This window comes from Lontra canadensis, unplaced genomic scaffold (genome assembly GCF_010015895.1).
Source record: "Lontra canadensis isolate GAN:19392208 unplaced genomic scaffold, GSC_riverotter_1.0 scaffold116, whole genome shotgun sequence".
In the NCBI taxonomy this organism is placed as follows: domain Eukaryota; kingdom Metazoa; phylum Chordata; class Mammalia; order Carnivora; family Mustelidae; genus Lontra; species Lontra canadensis.
This window is the reverse complement of record NW_022631110.1, coordinates 5712029-5728933: the sequence shown is the minus strand read 5'-3', so window position 1 is coordinate 5728933 and position 16905 is coordinate 5712029. Positions and strand designations below refer to the sequence as shown.

Below are 16905 nucleotides of genomic sequence, written 5' to 3'. Positions count from 1 at the left end.
GGTTCGCATATATACCCACAAATGGAAAAAAAAAAACAAACCTAGAAAGATGTATACCCAACTGCTCCATTAGCAGTTATTCCCATGGGTGGATTTATGAGCAACTTTCTTGTTACTTTTTTGCATTTAATTTTTGGTTCTTTGTACTTTCCCAACTTAGCTTAGAAGTAAAGTTTTTCATTTTTAAAAGAAGGAAGCGAACAAAAAAACCTCTGTGTGCCTCTCAACAATTAAGTCATAGTTCTATGAATGCTCAAGGATCTCATACACAGTGTCCTCAAATAAAAAGCACATTGGTACTGATTTTCATTTTCACATTAAGACACCCCTAGGAAGTGCTTTAAATTATTCTAACTGCTTCAATGCCCTGAAGATAGAAATCTTCTGACTCTAACTAACATGTAAGGAGCATCTATCTGCAAATCTTATCTTTTTCTTATCCTTCAGTGACACCTGTGCACACATCTCTCTGTCTAGGAAGAAAAGCCAAAGAAGGTAAACAGGAAATAGGCAAGAATGGTAGGTGAAGGATAAATGTGTGTTAATATCATACAGGGAAATCATTATTAGCAAATTCATTTTTCAAGGTCTTATCGTTCTATAGTATGGGAACCTGCCCTGTTGGGTTAGGGGAAAACCGACATTATAGCACATACTTATTCTAACTTATGAAACTTTTAAGTCCTCCTCGAGAATTTAAGTCCATACAATTTATATTGTGGATAAGCTGTGAAGCTTAAGTACATTTTCTTTACAACTGACAATAGGTATCTAATTACTATGCCAATAGTTATAGTTATTAAAACATATGTAAATTGAGACATTTAATTTTCATGTACTTAAAATCTTGGGGAAATGGAGATGGAGTAGAAAGAAAAATGATGATATACATATTATCAGAAATTCCTTCTGGAGTTCTGAAGTCTCAAATATCCAAAACAAGGGGGAAAATTTCAATAATGGAAGAGAGAAAATATACCTTTTCACTTCACATTTGATCTGAAAGTTTCTCGGAAAGATCTTTTCTAAAAGCTCTAGATCCTATTATTTTACATAATGGATGAAAAACAAAAGCTTTAGGGGGCTGAGTTAAGCAAATGCAATGCTCTAAATGTCAGGCTACAGCACAGGACTACCTCAGGCTACCAGAGAGAGCGAGAAGCTTCTGGCGCTAGAATGGCGCTCCCTCCCTGCTCAAGGATGACTTCACCTGTGACTGTGCCCAGACCTGTGCCCAGACCTGTGACTGTGCTACCCTATATGGCAAAGGCACCTTGCAGGTGGGATTCAGTTAAGGATCTTGAGGTAGAGTGATCAGGTCACTGAGTGGGGCCTTACCTCTCTAAATAGAAGAGCCTTTTCATCAGAGAGAGAGAAAGAGATGTGAGGAAGGAAGTCAGAGGTCAGCTTGGAGAGAGAGCTGAAGATGCGACAGTGCTGGCTGTAAAGATGCAGCAGGGGCCACAAGCCAAGGAGAGAAGGTGGCTTGCATGAGCCAGAAAAGGTACAGCATTCAGTCTCCCCTCGAGCCTCCAGAAGCCCTGCCAACTCATTTAGACTTCCAACCTCGAGAATTTTAGGATGATAAACTTGTGTTGTTGACAACCAAAAAGCAAAAAAATAAAAATAAATGAAATAAAAAATAAATAAATAAAATTCTAGGTGTTATGTGGTGTAACTTAGTTATCAAAAAGAAAAAATACACATTTTTTAAAGATTTTCTTGCTTTATTTGAGAGTGAGAGAGCAGAAGCAGGGGGAGAAGCAGACTCCCCACTGAGTGGGGAGCCCCCCCCCCAATGCAGGGCTCCATCCCAGGACCCCGGGATCAGGACCTGAGCTGAAGGCAGACACGTCACCAACTGAGCCACTCAGGCACCCTAAAATATACATATTATTGTCTTTCCGAAACAGTTACCTTATCTGGCCTTAAAATCTCCCTACTTCCATCCTGAAGTGCCTTCCTCCAATAGCTTAGCATAAAAAAATAAATGTAATGCGAAGAGAAGTTCCTCTAGTAAAAGACTTTTCCAAGTTTTAAAGTGTGTGTGTGTGCACGCACACATGTATATGTGTCCGTAGGCATATGTGAGTATGTGTGTGTGAGCCTGTCGTTACCACAGAGGCCATGGGAGAAAAGAAAGTCCCCCCAGAACCAAGTCAGAAGTTAACAGGAACAATATGACAAACACAAGGTCATCCTGAGTTCTCAAAAGACAATGAGGTGTTAAGTACATTTTGTAGCCATGAAAATCCAGGACATAAATAAACATGTGACTGTTTGCTCTGAACACAACCAGTAAGTATATTATATAAAACAACTTTCATTAACTATTCCTTTGTTCCCAATCTCAAGGAAATGCTAGTTATCCTTCAGCAGAATTTACCATTAGTGAATGCAAACAAAATGTAGCCTCTGCTAGGCTTATATTTGAGATCTGGGAGACTGAAATCCCACAATTTTCCTTTTAATCTTCCATTTTAAAAAATCTTGGAAATGAATTTAATATAGTTAAAAAGCAAGCAGGCATGCTTCAAATCCAAAACTGTGTTTTTCCTGTCAAGTACTGCTCTCTGTAAAGTGCGTCACCAAACCCCGGTAGAAACTTACCCTTCAACTTGAGGTCCACGTTATGTCTCAGCCAAGGGTAAACCCCATAGCTTGGCATATCTTCAGGAATCGGATTACTGTTTATCCAGCCATCACAAGCAAACCGGAAGAAATTATCACAAGGGTCCACAGAGAAATTTACTTTACTCAAGATGGCAGCAGCTAGTTAAAAAGAAAATCATAGGATTAATGACAAGCAGTGAATGCTGCGTACTGTTCCCTTCCAAATTAAACGACCATTTCCTATCAACCAGTTCCCCAGCCTTAGCTTTTACTTTTCCTCTCAAATGACTCCCTGAATCAACTTCACTCTATTAAATTACTGTATTCAGATTGAGTGGGTAAAAGCTTGGTGGTATTGGTGTTAATGGTTTTTGCAGGCATGGGATAGGAATGCAAATGGAGCTTACGGTAAATTGTTTGCAAGGATGTGTGCTGTATTTCCTTCCATCCCTCTCAACCTTCCCCGGGGTCACTCGCAACTCATCCCATCCGGCGACAGGATCTATTTTCCCTGCCTTGAATCTGGGTTGGCCTTGTGACTTGCTGTGACCAACAGTATACAGCAGAGGGACTGCTGGAGTTTCAAAACTAGGCCTTAAAAGGGCCTTGTTACCTTCTACATAAACTTCCTTTGAATGGAGCCCTGAGACGGCCCTTTGAAGAAGCCTCCCCCGGAGGAGGTGAGGCGACATGGAAAATAACCCGTCAGCACCAAGTGCCAGACCTGTGACCGAAGCCATCATGGACGCTGCAGGCCAGAGGACCCTCCAGCTGAACGCAGCTGTATGAATGGGCCTAGGCAAGAGCCGCAGAGGAACCCCCGATTAAGCCACAGAATTTGAAGAAATACTCAATCGCTCGTGTTTCAAGCCTCAAAGGTAGTTTGTTCCACAGCATAAGCTGAGTGAAACTAAGGCCCATAAGTCATATTGAAACATTTAAAAGAGGCATGTACAATATACCTCCATAAAGACCTGGAAAGCCACCTATGAATTCCTGAGCCCCTGGACGTTCAGCGTAGCTCTCAGAGGAATGAACCCCTAGAAGAAACCCCCACAGGCCCTGCAGGGAGGCTCAGGGCCATTTAGCAGGGAATTCAGCCTCGTAAAAGGATACAGCTGCTGACCTGGCCCCTGGACCTGGCCAGAGGAGGGGAGTATGTGTGTAAGTTAACAGAAAGACACAACAGACTGGTTTACCACTCTTTCATAAGCCCACACACAATTACATATGTAATACAGTCAACAGGGAGGAAGTTTTTGCATACTTAAATACGTATCCCTGAACGTTAAAAAAAAAAAAATCTTTCACTAAAAAATGAGAAGGTAGGGGCGCTTGGGTGGCTCAGTGGCTTAAGCCTCTGCTCAGGTCATAATCTCAGGGTCCTGGGATCGAGCCCCACATCGGGATCTCCGCTCAGTGGGGAGCCTGCTTCACCCTCTGTCTCTCTGCCTGCCTCTCTGCCTATTTGTGATCTCGGTCTGTCAAATAAATAAATAAAATCTTTAAAAAAAAATGAGAAGGTTCTTATGGCATCTGGGTGGCTCAGTTGGTTGAGTGTATGACTTCAGCTCAGGTCATGATCTCAGGGCCCGGAGATCGAGCCCCACATTAGGCTCTACGCTCAGCAGAGAGTCTACTTGTCCCTCTGCCTCTCTCCCCGCTTTGTGCTCACTCATGGTCTATCTCCCACATGCATGTGCTCCTTCTCTCAAATCATAACATCTTTTAAAAAAAAATGAGAAGGTTCCAAAATTCCTAATATTCAACTCCAACTCCCTGCCAACTGTCATACAACTGCTGGCTACCTCTCTAACACAAAGATATGCACCAATTAAAAAAAAAAGTGGGGGGCAGCCAGTATTTTAATGACATTGGAAAGATGACATTCTGGGTAATTTTCATACTTCAATTAATGCCAGGATATATTTATTTGAAGTAATGAAAACCCAATGAGTTGTCAGCTAAATATGAAGGAATTGCCAAAAAAAAGTATCATCAGCATATATGTATATATGCTGGTTATCAGTTTGGTTACATGTGTTCTCCAGGTTTAAACTAAGGCTATTTTTCTAGCCTAGACTTGCTATGAAAATTTTCAAGAGCTTTTTGTCCTTGATAAAGTGAATGATATAGACATATCCTCAGTTTCTACAGGACTTCAAAATCCCCAGCACTTTCCCCCTCCCACAAAAAATCAAAGCAAAAAAATACTGGTTTAGAGGGGTGCCTGGATGGCTGTCAGTTAAGTGTCCAACTCTTGATTTTGGCTCAGGTCATGATCTCGGCGTTGTGAGACTGAGCCCCGAGTCAGGCTCTGCACTGAGTGTGGAGATTCTCTCTCTCCCTCTCCCCAACCCCTCTGCTTGTGCTCTCTCTCTTAAAAAAGAAAAAAAGGAAAATGAAAAACTGGTTTTAGAAGTTTGATAAATTTAAAATTGGCTTAATATTTTCATCTTTGAGAATTAGTTCAATGGTCTCCAATTATATTTTTACTTACTGCTACTAGTTTATTATTAATTACTATGCAAATAAACCAGGACATACCAAATCTTTATTTCAGTTTGTATTTATAATAATTCTGGCTGTGCCACCACAGAATGAATCTACTATGCAACACCCCAGGCACAGACATTATTCAAGTTTCCCTGCCACACAATATTTACAGTCACACAGGAGCACCTGGGTGGCTCAGAGGATTAAGCCTCTGCCTTAGGCTTGGGTCATGAACTCAGGGTCCTGGGATCGAGCCCCACATCGGGCTCTCTGCTCAGCAGGGAGCCTGCTTCCCTCTCTTTCTCTTTGCCTGCCTCTCTGCCTGCTTGTGATCTCTGTCAAATAAATAAAATAAAATATTTTTTAAAAATATTTACAGTCACACAGAAGAACCCTCATACACATTTTTATTCACATAAGCACATTGTTTTTTGGCAGCCTTCCCAAACCTCCCCCTGCCCCAGCCTAAAACATATCCAGCATTGTTGTAGGTACCTACAAAATCTGCAAGATCAGCTCTGACCTCAGCCTTGACATAGAGCAGGGAAATACATCACTCACACAGAATTTGGAAGTCAGCCCACTAAGTGGGAAAACTCTAGTTTCAACCTCCCAATTCATCATTCATAATTCACAGCTGGGCACAGGGCTGCACTTTCTGGAGGAGAACGGTGACTTCAAATTTCAAGGGACCATAGTTGTCAAGACACCACAACTCCTTTTCCCCTGCTCAGTTCCATGGAGAAAACTCAAAGAGACTTGTTTTAATAAAGAAATATGAGGATCAAAGAAACCTGTGAAAGGCCCAACTATGTGTTCTCTCAAGTTACTGCATATAAGGTCAGGGATTACGGGGTCTCTTACTAGTGCTTATGCCGAGGTAGAGGCACCACACCCCATGTACCAGCCTGAGCTTTTAAGTTTAATCAGGGCTCAAGGGAGAGGGTGGTGCTAACAGTAAATTCATTAATACTGAGCATTTCCTCTGCACCGGGAACCATGCTAAGCCCTTTTCAGAAAGTTCAGCATCATCTGGAGCCAGACAGCCTGGGTTTAAGTGCCAACAACACCATGCAAAGCTATGTAACCTTGTGCAGGTTACTTAACCTCTCTGTTTCCTCATCTATAAAAAGAGATAATAACCGTAACCCATGGGATCTTCAGGAGAATTAAATGAGTCAATACACATGAAGTGTCCAGAACGGTGTCAGGCACACGACAAATAGGATTGCCAGATAAAATACAGAATGCCTAATGAAATTTGAATTTCTTATCCATGATGGCTTTTACAGTTTAAGTATGTACCAAATATTGTAGGGGACATATACCAAAAAATAGCAGCCTTGTTGTCTATCTGCAATTCAAATGTAACTGAGCAGCCACGTATGCACGTAGCTAAAGCTGGCAACCTTACCTACAAATTTTTGCTATTATAATTCCAGAAACACTCATTTGAAACTCTTGAGTTACTTTTCAGAGCTTATAGGCTTTCAGGTTTTAGAAAACGAATACAGTGCAGAGACCACAGCTCAAATACTACCTCCAGCAACGTCTGGAGTGGCACTCCTGAAACAAGCACCTTAATAATTACATAGGAAATATACGGATATTTTCCTAGGTGGTATCAACAAAGTCTACAACAGTCTCCCAGAAGTTAAGAGTTAGTTTTGCCACCACAAGAACTGAAATCAGGTCCAGTCTTGCCAACTGACGGTTAGTTACAATGTTCTCTGGGTCTGGGGTTAAGAATCACACACTGTAGACCTGGATTACTACTACAACCAGCACTACTATTTTCTCCCAATCTCACACCTAATATGCTGAGTTAGAACAGCATTCTCATTTTATAGATGGCAAGCAAGAGGCTCTGGATGGTTATTTAATCAACCCAGTATCATGTGGCTTTTAAGTGGCCAGATCATGCTTCAAACCCAAGTCAGCTTGTCTGCCCTTATCTGTATTTGGCACACCCTTTCCTTGTAATTTTTTCCACCTTTATTTTGAAAGAGGGATTCGGAGAAGAGGAAATGGACAAGAGGAGGAAAAAAAGAGCTATGGAGAGGAGACATTCAGAAACAGGTGGCACCTGCTTAGAAATGGTCCAGAGGTCATCAAACGCTTCCAACTTCTGAGCTTCCATCCTGCATGACCAGACACGCACGCACACACGCACACACCCCCTTACGCACGCACGCACCCCCACCACGCACGCACGCGCGCCCCCACCCACTCTACCTCCCGCGCATGGCTTTGTGCTGCTTCTCATTTGAAACCTTCCCAGGGGCCCATGTATGCAGTGTGTACCTAACAGCTGTTCTGCAGGTCCCTAATCACAGTGAGGTTCATGTTATACTGAAGAGGATATATCCTTGGTGAGCCTTTCGTCACAGAGACAGAAAAATCAGTGTTTTTTTCAATATTAGAAAGCTGTTCACCAACGTGAAAATTAAAAACAGAACAGCAAGGCAAAACAGACTAGCTGCCAGGAGACGACATAGCAAATGGCATTCTGTAAGGTTTACTCTTGCGTTATTACGATTTGTAATAAAGAGAAAACTCATACGCTATGTGGCTCTCCATACCCAAAGTTGTCTAACTCAAATTGAAAATTTTTCAGTTCAGAAAATCTCACTCTCACACATCTGCAGGGACCCAACCACAGCAAAATCACAAGGTGACATGAAGTCTAAAATGTGACCTCTGACAGTCCACCTGGTGGTCCACTCTACTTCAAGTCATCCCTTCCCACTGAAATCCCCTAGGTCAGTGGCTCAAGCTGCAAACAGGAAAGGGTATGGGAATTCCCAAATTGTTCTCACCCTTTCTGGGATAAGATCGAGAAGCTGAAACTGTTATCCAGTCACCAGACTCTGGTAGGTCTATCGTTATGAAAAAGGCAAGACAGGACCAAGGCTGAAGAGTTACCAGGTATGGCCTTATTGCACAAAAGCACTGATGGGAGAGCAGACAGACATGAACTTGAAGCCCAGCGCAGCACCAAACTCAGGATGCGATCCTGGGCAAATTATTTAGCTTCCAGAAGCTTCCATATCCTCATCTGTAGTTGGGTCTGGTGATAGCACTGACATCATGGGGTTCTTATGAAGATTTTATGAGATAGCAGCATATGTAAGTCACTTAACACAATGACTGGTTAAAAATATATATATTGATCACTTTAAAAAGGGACAAAAAATAACATACTGTCTAATCCATTACCTCTGTATAAGGCCTCTGAATTTAAAAGCTCTTTTACCCAAGTCTTTTCTAACTCAGCTAATGCCACCGCCAAAAATCTAAGCATCACCTTGATTCTCTGCTTTTTCTCACAGCCCACTTCAAATCCTTTGGCAGCCCTCTGGCTCCTAAACCCTCGACACTCTGCCTTTCCATCTCTGGAATTCAAGAAAGCATCGAGTCTCATCCAGCTTACCGAAATAACCTCCCTCCTGACGACCTTCTTCCATCTTGCTCCCTGTGGTCTGTTCCCCACCCAAGAAGACTCTCCTGAGTCTAGGTGTGCATGGAGAGATCGTTTAAATGCTAATAAGATCATGTCTCTGTCTTTACTGAAATCTTTCCGAGGCTTTTCAGCACACTTAGGAAAAACCCACACTCGCTGACACCCCGGTTCCCCACTAAGCCTCTCATCACCTGTCCCCTATGCAGTTAAGTTCTTCCGCTCTGGGACCTTTGCCTCAGCTCTTCCTGTACCTGGAAAGCCCTTTCCTTGATCTTCACACATGTCCCTTCTCATCATTCAGGGTCATTTCAACATCATTTCCTCAGACTTCCCAATCTAGCCATCCTGTCCTTGCTATCACATTACTGTACTTGAATATTTTAATTTTCTGCACAACATTACAACCAGCTGATCTTTTTCTTCCACATTGATCACCTTGTGTTTATTGATGGTCTTTCTTCCCCTACCTGGTCATTCAAGTTCACTGCTAACTCAGAGCCTGACTTGGAATAAATATTTGGCAGATTATTTCACTAATCTCTTAAGACCAAGAGGAAAGTCAAAGGGCCGTGTGCTTAACTAATCCTTATGACTCTCCCCTTGGAAAATGCACTAGTGTTCGTGCCCATGTGCCCACTTAAAGAAGAGGGGTGGGGCGCTGGAATCTGGGTCCTGCAAATCTAGGCCCTAGTCCTATTCCCTCTTCCCTATAGAGGGAATATAATGGCTGTGCCAAAACGGAGGTGAGTTTAAACACTCATATTCACTGTGGAGTACCCACTGATGCATGGCCCTTTAACCTCAAGACAAGCTTGACTTGTAATGACCCAAAGTGACTTCAGGTGATAGTGGAAGCGATGATTGATGGAGGATCCCTGCTCAGAGGCAGACAGGTCAGACCCACCGACCAAATGATACAGAGAGACTGCTTAGGGTAAACAGGGACCTATATCCAGTTGAGACCATAGGAAGGCTGATGGTTTCTCTGTTCGGGTCTTAAGAAAAGCCATTTGGCCTTCCAAGCCCCTTCTAGATTTTCTTATAATGACTTGGAATACCACACAGCTGGTTTTTTTTGCAAGGAAGGGAAAAACAGGAAACCAATACTCCACAATTTCACACTGAGCGTTTACCATCGAAGGTAAACTGAAAGGTTCATCAAAATTGCATTTTGTACTTGGTAAACCTCAAACAAACCGAATACTAAAAATACCACCTGTTTCCTCTTCCTTTCCCCAAGGTACCATAATGATAACTTGACACAGGAAGGAAAACGGACTTACCAGCTTCGATGCATTCTGGCTTCAGGCAGTACTCCTGCTTAGCTTGGAGACTTAAGAAACCTTGACTCACTGGAAAAACAGACCAAAATAAAGAAATGACTGTCTTGTAGCAGACCCCCGTCAGGTAACCCACAGTCAGGCACATATGCTAGACATCTGATATCAGTTCGTCTTTCTCAGCATTGACCCGGAGTTCAAAAATCCAGGGGGCTCGGTATCACCGAACCAGATTCTGGTCACAAGCAAAGTAACCTTGGTGAGACTCGGCTGCTCTGAAATTGGGTTCTCTAGAATATAAGAGGAGTGGATACAATCAGATCAGTGCTTCTCAGAGTGGGGTGCCCAAGCCTCGGGAGCAGCATCCCCTGGCAGCTCGTTGGAAAGACAAACTACTGAGCCCTACCGCTGACCTGAATCAGCAAGTCTGGGGGTGGGGCCCAGCCATGTGCTTTTTGGCAAAGCCCTCCAGGTGATTCTGATACACACTCAAGTTTGAGAGCCACTGGGCTAGATGATCTCTCAAGTCTCTTCCATCTCCAGTTATCTATGATTTAAGTCTCATAATTTCACTCTTTGTGTTTACAACTACATTCCTGTTTTAGAGATGGGGGAAAAAATGAAACTTACAACTCTGTCGCTTGGAGCAAATCCAGACTGGAAGGAGAAAAATAGCATGCGTGGCATTTAAAGTTCTGAATCTTACCTAAACCATCCATAGACGTGTGTGTTATGGGGGGGTACGCCGTATATTATTCAGTCATCTAGCAAGAGAGTCATGATATGCCGTGTACCCCACACACCCTCCTCCCACCAAGCTCAGCCTAGCTACCAGACATGCGGCTTCAGAACAAAACAAAAACCCTGCGAGACAGAATTAGCTTTTCACCAATGGCTTAATTGTCCCCATCTGGCTGACAGTATTATCTAAATGGATTTCTGCAGAAGTACAGAAGGGCGCCCTATTTGTAAACTCCAGGCAACACCTGGACATTAGCAGATGTGAGTTTAGATTTCAAAAATATTTTTGGTAGCCAAGGAAGTTATGGAAATTCATGACTGCTGTACTCTGTGAGCAGAAATAAGGAATCATTGGAGATGTGGCTGCGGAGAGATGAGTGGTGGGGGGTGAAGGGGAGCCAAGGCCTTTTGTGGCCTCCTCAGCGGAGAAGCAGGATGAGAAAGCATGGCGGTACCCATGTTTCTGATAGAGACAGAAGGCCTGTATGTATCTCTTGCCAGTGTGGTGATTTGTATTTGTTATTAACCCACATTCTAAGAGGAGCCTGCTTTTTCTTTGTTCTTTTCTCTGCTGCCATCCTCCAAACAGCCATTTTACTTGTGTTACATTATACATATAATAAAAAAATAAAAATAAAAAATATATAAAAATTTTTTTTTTAATTTAAAAAAAGAAAATTGCCTATGGAGCATCTCAGGTCTATTTTTAAGAAAAGAAGTATCTTAGGGGTGCCTGGGTTTCTCAGTCGGTTGGGTGTCCAACTCTTGATTTGAGCTCGGGTTCTGATCTTGGGTCCTGGGATCAAGCCCTGCATCAGGCTCCACACTCAGTGGGGAGTGTGGTTTCCATCCCTGACCTCCCCTCCCAGGTTGCTGTCTCTCTCTCTCTCTCTCAAGGGAATAAATAAATCTTTTTAAAAAGATTTTATTTATTTGAGTGAGCGAGCATGAGAGAGTGGCAGAGGGAGAGGTAGAAGCAGGCTCCCCACTGAGCAGGGAGCCTGATGTGGGGCTCGATCCCAGGACCCTGAGACCATGACCTGAGCCAAAGGCAGAGGCTTAACCCACTGAGCGACTCAGGTGCCCCAGAAACAATAATATTTTTAATATAAAAAAAGAAAATGTTACTTTTTACTGATTAAGTGCTTTAAAAAACACTTAAGGAACAGTTTGGTTTCTCATTTTAGATTTTTCTCTAACTAGTTAGAAATGACTCAGAATGCAGTGGAGTCATCCACAGACCAACAGTGTGAGAATGACCATAAAGTGGGGGGTCAGCAAACTATGGCTCATGAGCCAAATGCAGTCTTCTGCCGGTTTCTATACAGCCCGTGAGCTAAAAATGATTTTTACATTTTTTAATGGTTGGAAAAAACCACAAGAAGAATAATATTTCATAAAAATGATCTGAAATTCAAATTTCAGTATTCAGAAATCAAATTATATCAGAATACAGTCATGCCTATTTGTGTACATATTTGTCTGTGGTTGCCTTCTTGCTATAAGAGAGTCAAGTAGCAGAAGTAGACACTGGATGGCCCAGAAAGCTGAAAATATTTACACTCTGGCCCTGCACAGAAAAAGTTTGCCAACTATTACATTTGAGGAATAGACTGTGGGGAGGAAGAAGGGGGGAAGGAGGTAGAGAAGAAAGGACCCCTTAAAATAAACTGGTTATGGTTATACCTGTCATTTTAGATTCTAGTTTTCTAGCTTCTCTGAGACCTCCCCAAGGCCAATGGCGGTCACTCTTACTGTAGAAGGACTCAGGTTTAGGAAAGAGATTAGCCCAGAGCCTAAAATACAAAGAAGTAAGGAGGGATGCTAGAAATTGCAGGCATGTGCCTAAATTTGGACAGACAGAAAAATACCAACCAGGAAGCGCCTTGAAGACGACTTAACCAGAATATTGTCACGAAGAGCATTGCCTTGCAGGTCCCTGGAGATTTTCAGACAAGGACTTTTCACTAAGTGCACGGTGGAGGTGGGTGGCAAAGCCTGGGGGACTAGGCAGTGAAGAAGGCTGGGGGAAAGAGGTCTGAAATAGTGTAGAGATGTTTGACAAAAACCTCCTGAAGACTGTGCATTTTTCTGAAAGCAAATATCCCCAAATACAGACATCCAAGGGGACGTTGTCAGCTAGAGCAAGGCATCTCAGACTTAGTTTGCAAATGAATCACCTGGGGATCTTATGGAAATGTAGATTCTGAATCAGTAGTTCTTGGGGGGGGCGCCTCAGGCTTCCAAGTGGGGTGCATGCTGCCAGTCCAAGGGCAACACCGAGTAGCACAGGTGTAAAGAGGCTATACTTTTATTCTCTGACATCATTAGAGCTCCTCTTAGAAATCTGCAGTGAGAGCCAGGTAACTGGCATACTGCAAATTATTGTTTTCTGCTCTAGGCAGGCCTCCTTACCCATAGTATTGCCTGGCTTCATGAATTTTACTGTGCTCTAAAAACTTTAGAGCTGTTTCTGAATAATCATCTCCTCTCAAGGAACAAAAGATTTACTGCCATTGAAAATATTCCAACTAGGGGTGCCTGGGGGACTCAGATGATTAAGCATCTGCCTTCAGCTCAGGCCATGATCTCCAGGTCCTGGGATCAAGCTCAGCTTCTACCTTCCAGCGCAGTGTGGACTCTACTTCTCCTTCTCCCTCCGCCTCTCCCCCTGCTGGTGCTCTCTCTTGTCTCTGTCTCTCTTTCAAATGGATAAATAAAATCATAAAAAAAGAGAGAGAGAATATTTCAACTAATACATAACAGCCTCAGAATACAGTCGTTCTTAAACAGTGGAATTTCAAATGCTTCAAGCTGCAGAAACATCATTGAGAAGAGTACGGATTTTTACATAAACGATCATCCTTTGGATTTTGAAGTTTGGGAGCGTTCGCGAAACACAAATAGTCTAACTTTGTACTCACTTCCCACATTGTATGCAGTTCCCATATGGGCATGACCATATCATTTTCCTCTCCTTTGAATTTCAGGAGAGAACACATGTCTAAACCCAAGTGCCGAGAAATCTCGGAAAAGTTTTTGAGAACCACAAATTCAGCTGCGGGAGTAGGAGGTTTAGCTGTAGCAGAAAGCAATAAACCTATCTAATTTCCGAAGTCTGCAGCCACAGAGAACATGGAAAGATGGTTTGCTGGTTTTAGCAGAGTTTTCAGCAACACAACCCTAACTCTTTTCAAGTCGAATCACTGGTTTTCCCTTGCCAGGATAAACATGGCCTCCTGCAACCTGTGCGAGCCAAAGAACATTTCCAGGCTCGCTGCATTTCAGACTGCACCTCAAACCCCCTAAGGATAGAGACTTGTTCCCATATAGATTTCAAGCTCATGAAATAGTATGGGCTGTATGAGGAAAATACGAAGGCTAATAATCAAGGGTCCAGAATGCCGGCAACTTTAGAAAATCCATCTCTGCTTTTCATGACATTTCATTCTTATTCATAGGAATATGCTTTTCATCATCATACTCTCTGGGTACATCATTGTCACCAAGGGTCATTAAAATAATTGAATCACAATACCTTTCCAATGTTGGAAGGACAAGCTCTGTTTTCCTTCATATTAATTTTTAAATCTAGAAAGGCAGAGTTAAAATTTCATCCCACCAGAGTCACTGGATTAGAAAGGCATTGAGGAATATCATTAAGGAGCACATTTATTATTTTTTAAAGATTTTATTTATTTGACAGAGATCACAAGTAGGCAGAGAGGCAGGCAGAGAGAGGAGAAGAAGCAGGCTCCCTGCTGAGCAGAGAGCCCAATGCAGGGCTGGATCCCAGGACCCCAGGATCATGACCTGAGCTGAGGGCAGAGGCTTTAGCCCACTGAGCCACTCAGGCACCCCTAAGAGGCACATTTAAAGACTGCTTTGCATTTTTTTAAAATGTATTTAACAGAGAGAGATCACAAGTAGGCAGAGAAGCAGACAGAGAGAGAGGGGGAAGCAGACTCCCTGCCAAGCAGAAAGCCGGATGCGGGGCTTGATCCCAAGACCCTGAGACCATGACCTGAGCCGAAGGTGGAGGCTTTAACCCACTGAGCCACCCAGGCGCCCCTGTATTTTTTTTAAGTTCAAGTTCATGATTCATTCAGGCAAACATTAGCAAAACTCAAATGGAAAAAAATTTCCAGCATGGTTTTGATCACAACATAAAGTCTTTCCTCGCAAAATAAATGAAGGTATCTGACTATGAATTCATAACCCCTCATTTTGCTAAATGTAAAATGCAATGCGTAAAAAAAAAAAAAAAAAGAAGTTTGCGCAGTGCAACTGAGTCCTCCAGCCGCTGGAAGCCACTTGATACCCACTTGGCGTTTCTGGACTATACATCTGGTTGCACGTATTTATTTCTTTGACTTCCTAAAGAAAGGGCTCCTTTTCCTTCTGCATATTTAATAGAAGCTAAGGATACACCACCTACTCACACATTCAAACAGCCCTCCACCTGCCTCCTGACCACGTCTGCCGGAATAAAGCACAAGGAAATGTAACTGCACTCGCCCCATTTCCTGGCCTCCAGCGCCCCACTTACCTAGAAAGAGGATCGTACCCAGCACGAGGGTGCCGCCAATGAACACAGCCAGAGCGATTCGAGTGCCTCTGTTGGCGGTCTTTCCAGTCTCCGTGCTGCTCCCCATTTCTGCCTCCATCAGGAGGGACGCAGAGGCCACGCAAAGAGAAAGTCACTTTTTGTGGTCTGGTGGCTGGTCTCAAGAGTCTGTTAGGCGTTGACATCCAAGGTCCTCTTGTTCTTCTACTAATAGACAGCTGAAGAAGTCCAGTCAGGAAATCTTCCCTCGCCACCCTTTCTCAAATATTTCTCCACAAATGAAATAAAAGAAACCCCAAATATTGGTTGCCTTGGCTTTCCCCCTGACCAGACAAAACAAACAGTGGTTGCTTTATCTTGGTGCTCTCCCCCACCCCCCACCCCAGCAAAGTCGCTCGCAACCGATGATTTGGCAGGCTCTTCTCTCAGGCGTTCTGAGTGTACATGTTTTACTATGTGGCTGAACAGATGTTTTAGCTATTTAAATGTATAGTCACTTAGGGAGGAAAAAACAATTGTCTTTATCAAAACTGGATTCTCATCAAACTCCCCCAAACCGTGATAAGTTCGGTGGCGAGGATTCTCCGGCCCTGCTCTAAGGTCGCAGTGAATCACGTAATTCTTGTGCACTCATCATTCTGCTCGCCTAAACTGTCTCCATCCAAGCTATTGTTTCTGTGTGCAAGTCCCTTTTTAAAGCCCTCTAAAAGTTCCTGGGATATCCTGGAGCATTTTATTTTAGGAACTGGGTGTATGACGGCATGTGCCAAAAATCAGAGTCACAGTCCAGTGCAGTGCAAAGCAGCAATTAAGGCAACCTACAGAGGCTGATGGTTTGGACGGGAACTTTTTTTTTTTAAGGAGAATGAAAAAGCACTTCCTCTCTGTGGTGCTAGGAATTGGATAAAGGAGGGGTGAGCATTCAAATTAAGCTTATTAGCAACCACAGAAGAAATGGTACAAGATTTTTTTTTCCCTCCTGCATCTTTTGATGGAAAGTGCCCTCGTGTATTTTGCCCTCCGGGCCCACCAAGGCAGCCTTTGGTTAGTACAGTTTTGTGCTTCCGTGATACGCCCATTTCAGCGGATTCTCCAGGATAAAAATCAAAGGCGATTGGTTTCACCGGAAAGACGGAGTGAATGACTGGGTCTTTGATTTGTTCAACTATGCAAACAATTTAAATTATGAAAATCTGCTTTCTTCGTGGGGAAAGGCAACTGAGAGTCCATTGATACGAGTTTTATTAGCCAATGATACAGATATCATTGGTTCACAACACTGTTACTACTTAATTGTTTTTGTTTGGCTGACGCTCATAGGACAGCGGGAATGGGGGTAGAGAATTCGTCTGAAAACCAGTAGAGCACAGTTCTCATGCAGAACTTGTGCCCATGGCCTTGTGGGTCCCGCCGGAGCTCTGCAGAGGCTGTGGAGCCCCGCATTACATGGCCACGTGTTCACGGTCCTATCTGGCTGGTCTGGGTCAGGCCTTCTACCCCTGGCATGGGGTTCTTTCAAGGTTTTAGACTTATTCCAAAACACATCCTACCTCACTTTCTGCTCGTTTCATGTTGCCCCAAAGGCAGAAGAGCACAAGCCTTTGTCCAAATTATGACACCATAGTATGCTATAGATATTATGTGCTTATTACCTGTTGATGCTATTTTGTTGTTGTTATTCCATAACACATCTTAGCAGGCCTTTGGCTCCTACGATGGGATTCTCCCAAGAGATTTTAGACTTG

At 43.2% G+C, this 16905-nt stretch overlaps 1 protein-coding gene across 1 annotated transcript in view; it reads right to left on the bottom strand.

Moving 5' to 3' along the window:
* Positions 1–15496, bottom strand: part of PHEX (phosphate regulating endopeptidase homolog X-linked) — a gene marked incomplete at its 3' end in the record, with an annotated part of 137997 nt that extends 122501 nt beyond the window's left edge. The window contains exons 1-3 of the mRNA XM_032840842.1: positions 15143–15496; positions 9856–9924; positions 2611–2772 (exon numbers count right to left, since the gene is read on the bottom strand). Of these exons, the coding sequence (XP_032696733.1) occupies positions 2611–2772; positions 9856–9924; positions 15143–15260 (349 nt within the window). The remainder of the gene's footprint in view (positions 1–2610; positions 2773–9855; positions 9925–15142) is intronic.
* Positions 15497–16905: the final 1409 nt, after the last annotated feature.